Source organism: Epinephelus lanceolatus, chromosome 16, assembly GCF_041903045.1.
Source record: "Epinephelus lanceolatus isolate andai-2023 chromosome 16, ASM4190304v1, whole genome shotgun sequence".
In the NCBI taxonomy this organism is placed as follows: Eukaryota; Metazoa; Chordata; class Actinopteri; order Perciformes; family Serranidae; genus Epinephelus; species Epinephelus lanceolatus.
In genome coordinates this window covers 36,751,966-36,757,965 of record NC_135749.1, presented here as the reverse complement: position 1 = coordinate 36,757,965, position 6,000 = coordinate 36,751,966, and the positions used below count along the sequence as shown (strand labels likewise).

At 38.8% G+C, this 6,000-nt stretch overlaps 1 protein-coding gene across 1 annotated transcript in view; it reads right to left on the bottom strand.

The window, feature by feature from the left end:
* Positions 1-4,207: 4,207 nt before the first annotated feature.
* The window catches only part of LOC117263020 (venom phosphodiesterase CdcPDE), a 90,114-nt gene continuing 88,321 nt past the window's right edge, over positions 4,208-6,000 (bottom strand). Inside the window, exon 25 of the mRNA XM_078176048.1 lies at positions 4,208-4,760. Coding sequence (XP_078032174.1) covers positions 4,587-4,760 — 174 coding nt within the window. The 3' untranslated portion in view covers positions 4,208-4,586. The remainder of the gene's footprint in view (positions 4,761-6,000) is intronic.

Here is a 6,000-nt window from a genome sequence, read left to right as displayed (position 1 = left end):
CCAAGTAGATTTTGTGCCTAAACCTAACCACACGTCAAAGACAGTGTTGTGAAATGTCAAATGTCAAAACATCAGTGAATGAACAATAGACTGTATAAAATAATGGACAGAGCCATGACGTCACCCATTGGTTTGTAGACTCCCATTTTGAAGCTTTGAGTTCAGCATTTCTGTCGTGGTCATCTTGGTTTTTTTGCAGCATAAGTGACCATATTTGGACGAGAGGGTGGAGCTGTGGAGGAGCGAGGGGTGGATCTGACTTATAAGCCCCTCTCTTGCTGCACAAAAAATCCACTAACACTTGCTAACATCCAGCTTTTTTATTTACTGGGAAAAGTTGCAATCAGCATTCACTCCTGGGTCAATTGACTCCACAGTAGTCATGGGTTCGATTGGCTTCAACTGGCAGCGATGGAATTACAACATCCGGATGGACGTGCTAATTTTAGCCCCAAGATGGAATGATGGCTCGCCATCAAACACTGTCAGTCTCTGTCCAAGCAGCACAGATATATGCAGGCCTGGAATTTCATCGTTTCAGGGGCAAGGCCACTTGGCCTTTTGTGTTGTCAATTTTTTGAGGGCACAAAGGCCAAAAGCCAGGGCAGCAAGGCCATAAAATAAAACAATGATTTTAAGTCCACGTCCATAATGAATTTAATTTAAGGACTATAAGGATGTATAACTATCTGTGAAATTAATAAATAAAACAAGCTCAAGAAATAATAATGAGTATGATAAGTAATAATGTGATTTATTTAATAGTACTAATAAACCCAATGTGTTTTAAATATAGAACAACCAGATTTATGTATTTATAAGCAAACAATCTTAAATATTAGGCCTAAATATTTTTGAATGTACATGATAAACTGATTCACTGAACAAGACTGGCTTACAATTATTTTGATGTGTTGTTAGATAGGTAACTAACAAACAAACAACCAATTACTATTTCAACTGGGCCGCATTTCAAAACCAGATAATGTCGATGGGCCACATTTTTAGTGTGATATTGCTTTTATACAATAATTCAACAACAGCTTAAACAGCAATGCTGAGTAAGGAAATGTTAACAAAAGGTGATGAAATAAATTATTTAAGTAGCCTATGTTATGTAGCTCCACGAAAAAAAAACAGTTCCCCCTCTGTTGCCAGGCAACGCAGCATGCACGCCAGGAACTCAAAAGCTACTTTGTATTTACATTGATCTGCAGCTGTGTAACTTCGTCCAGTTTGGCTGATGAAACGTTGATTAATTCAAATGTAATTTTGGGGAAAATATCCATCTTCTTGGTGTATATAGTGTCAGTTTGCGTCAATGTAGCAAGTTTGACAGCTGGTTAATTAACGGTTGTATTTATATTTATAACACCTGTGAGCAGAGTGATTTTACTGTTACACGTCCCAGTCGGATGATTGAGCTAAGCTAACTAACTAACGCTAACGTCAGATGTCACTTGTTGCCATAGCAACGGTAAACATTACCATACGGGCTAATGGTGCGTTCCAGGCAACCCGTAACTCGTGTTTTCACAACCTGTAATCCTTGAAAGTGCAGTGGAACGGCAGTCAAACCCGTAACTTCCCACCCATGAACTCGTACCAGATCGATGTACTCCCAGTTACGCTTTCTGACATCACACAGCCCTCTAAACCAATTACCTTACTCCTCTAAACAACAATGGCAGCCCTATGGATGCGGTGTTGATGCAGGTGATACATGGTGAGAAATAGACATAAAATAACCCTAATGTTAACGCATTATTGGCAGCTGCTCTAACAGCTGGTTTCCAGTGCAAGAATAATCAATACAAAATACGTTTCCAAACACATAGATAATGTAAAAAATAGCCTATAATAGCATCTATGTATCTATATCTATATAGCAATAATGGGGAAGCACAAACAAACGGTTCGCCATGTTCAACGTTAAACAGGAAGTAACTGGCAGTTTGCTGTAACTTTCCTGGAATGCTACAAAGTCGTAACTCGTGACTTGAAGTCGTGACTTATGAGTTCAAAAGCCTGCCTGGAACGCACCATAAGTGCAGAATCAAGCTAGTTAAGATACATTGTATTTAACACAGGATGTGGGATTTTAGTAGTTAGTAAACTTTTAGAAAAGAGCTTAATTTGTAATAGGTCTACCATTTAATTTATTGTAATCTTTGGGTTCATATATAGGCTATTGTTATCTATAAAATATACTAGTCATAAGAATTGTAGATCAATGAATGACTTTTAATACCTTTTGTGATTTTTATACAATACTGTGATTGTTACCCTATATTGTAGGCTACATTGTTCTAAGCCAGATGAGTTGGCAGTTACACCTAGAGTAAAGCTACTGAAGACCAGCAAAATCACTGTTTGTTTTCATTCATTCTTTCAGAATAAGACCATCTGTCTTTTTTTAAAAATAAAAATAAAAATAAAAAGTTCATCCCGAGTCCAGTGTGATTCGTGGGTGCAACACCTGCACACAAAGTTTACCTGCCCTGGGCAAACATTTATGTTGAGCCCTAATTCCATGCTGTCTCTGTCTGCTCTCACTTGTTCTTCAGAGTCAGACCATTAAAAGAACACTTTACCTACAAAATGACAATTTGTATATCAGTACTAATGTTGTGCTACGTTGAATCTGTGAAGATAACTTTGTTTTTTCACATCTCCCCGATGAACAAAGAATCCAAAAAACAGTCTTCATGAATGGAAGTACAGGGTGTGCATTTATCAACAGCTAAACTATATGAAAACATCTGTTTACAAACTCTCAAACAACTCGTGCAGTATAAGTCAAGTCTCATTTATCCAGTGCTCACCACACACATGCATCTTCACTCATGCGTCACTATTAAAACACTTCGACCAATATCATGATCACCTGTCAGTGTGGTGCAATATCATTTCCTCAGTCATGTGCAATACCACTTCTTGCTGTTATATCATATACAATATAACATTTATTATCAGGCACAGTCTTTTTTTCCACCATTTTAGTTCATTTTTAGTAACTCTTGTACTTAGCGTACTCCTATTGTTACTCTATTAGGCACTGTTTTTTTTTGTTGCTCCTAGAAAACACTTCTATCTTGTACATTTGCACATTCTGCCAGATATTTAATACTCAGTTGTTCTAAAACTGGGCCCAGTGAGTGACCCTGACCTGGGGAACCCACTGGTTGACTGGTTAATACTGGTTGTGAATTGTTAAATAGTGGTTACTGTTTTAAGACCTTTGCACTTTGAACTGCACCGTTGCACTTTACCTCACCTTGCTGCTGTTTTTACACTGTCTGCTGCCTCTTTTATCAAAGTTTTTATACTGCTGCTATATCTCTCACGCACTTTATTGTTTTTATACCTTACTGACGTCTTTTTATATTTATATTTATATACTATCCTTTTTATTGTGCTGTTATCTTGCCAAGGGTACTACACGTAATTTCCTTGTGCAATGCACAATGACAATAAAGTCTTCTTCTTCTTCTTCTTCTTCTTCTTCTAAGTGTTACTGTAATTTGAAGCATTCTCTGGTACAAGCATTTCCTTTGGAATAAATTGACTTCTACTGAATTGAAATTGGCTGGAACTGAATTGAAATATGTCATAGGTTATTATAAAATTGTGTCAATATTGGTCCAAAATCTGTGCTGACTGATTGTTTTGAGTTTTTATCAACAGTGACTGGTACAACATGAGAAAAACCTTTAAACAGACACTCCAGACAAATGACAAACACACATAGTCTCATTTACTAGTACCTTGCCATTCAGACAGGCGCTATACAAGTGCAGGTCCATTTACCATTTACATTCATCATCTTCTTTCAAAATACACTTCTGTTTTCACAGGAAATGTACAGTTTACATACAGTCTCTTGTGTGGTTGGGTTTAGGCGACAAAAGCACAAAAAAGAACAGGGTTTGGCTTTATAATCTTATGGAACGCGAACACCGCTCTCCCTGGTGAAAGTCGTGCCCATGTTTAAGGACGGCTTTTTTTGTCTGTGTCTGATGCTGCAAGTCACTGCCCAAGCACTGGCTTTCAACGACTTTGGAGTGAGACAGGGTTGTGTTTTACTTGTACTCACCAGGGCTATGAAAAATATGTTTGACAATGTTCTAATTCCTTGTACAATAAACAGACAAATAGGCCTAAAATCCCAAATTTTACCAAACTAAAGCAACACCAACAAAAGAAACAAGTGTTTGATTACATTTACTGTAGAATATTCTGTAGCATAATGGCTCTAAAAGACCACAAGGTCAACAAAGATTTGCTCAAGTTTTGCTCCTTAAATACCTGTGTTGGCTCATCTTATTTGGGCTTTGCATGAAACAACCTCTAAATATGTATTATAAAAAAATCAACAGGATAAAATCACCAGAATAGATTAAATAGTACACTTTTAAACTGAGAAGTAAATAAATAAACAATGTCACTCTGTTAGATAACAGGTACCTTTAGTCCAGTGTTGACAAAGTGATAACACAATTTAAGACTAAACACAGAATAGTACAATACTTTAATAGATACTGAATATTGATGTTGGTGATTTCTTCTTGTGGGGAAGAGTGATTTCACTGTTTTCTGTGAATGGCAGCTGTGGGGCGGGTCTTCATCCTCAACAGCTCTGGGACTGGTCGATTGCTGTCCTGGTAAAAGTCCAATCCTGTGATCCACTCAACATCTCTGACTCGTGACTGATGGAACCACATGAGATCTTCAACCCAGTGAGATTCGGGTTGTGTACTCTGTCAAAGTAAAAAAGAAAGTGACAAAACAAATTAATGCCACGGTTCTCACCTCCTGTCTAAGGCTGTAACTCAGTAACTGCTCGGGTCTTAAGCCCAGTTCAGGTCAAAGATTCATGACAGGACAAAACCATTGTAGACCGTTGCAGAGAAAAATTGCAGTGGTGTGAACTGGCCGTCTGACTATATGTTCACACTAAAAGCTGCCAGAGCTGCAAAGGTGACAGGTCTAATGAAAGTTGAAGACTCGTTAACTTTATGCAAATTAGGTACAAGCTGCAAATGACCAGTAACCAATCGGAATGTAGATGTCCATCGCTTGTGTAGAACCCAGAGAACATCCTTGGAAACTTATAGTTCCTACCCCACATTTGTTCCTACTTCAAAACAAGCAGCAAGCTGTCAAACTGATCTATGTTCAACCTGAAGTAGCGCTGGAACCTCTCTCCATCCAGCCGCAGCTCCCACACCAGCCGATGATATTCCCCGTGCTGGCCCTGGAGGATATCGTGAACCCAGACCCGACAGTGGCTACATCCACGCAGGTACCACACGGCAGCACAAATTACAAGAGCGTCTTCTTCCATGTTGAATCGATACACAAGTGTGGACAATGGCACATATACAATTTCTTTGTGCTCTGGAATGCTTGTTATTGGTGGGAATGCAATTCATTTGCTCTCCTTACCACCAGTTTAACTAATCGCACTGTAAGCACTTGAACCCAATCCACTGACAGTGTTTCCCCTAGGTTTACAGTTTGGGGGGGGGATAACAAATCAAAAAATTTTGCTCATATTCGGTTCAGGTTCGGCCCACTTGACATGCTGCTGTGTTGTGCTACGGCCTATTGAAATGCTGGAATTTGTTATTTACGTGACAACGCCTGAACGCAACACAGGCTGTGCGTGTTTAATGTTTAATGTCAGACCTATTTAGACTTTTTATTCTGTTTTCATAGTCCAAACATGAAAGTTTCTGTACTCAGGCAAATGCACGAAGTCACATTTCTGTGCTCCAGCCAGTAACCTGCTTTATAAAATAAATAAAGAAGCATAATCGAACGTTCAGAATTTGATGTCATGAGCAACTTGAGCTGCTTTCGCTGCCACAAATATTTTACCAGCGGCGTTGCTAGAGTGAATTCAGCTATTTTGCAGCTCTGGCAGCTTTTGGTGTGAACGTACAGTGAGCTTGACTCAAGTCAGCTGACATTGTCACCTGCAACTCAGCTGGTTGA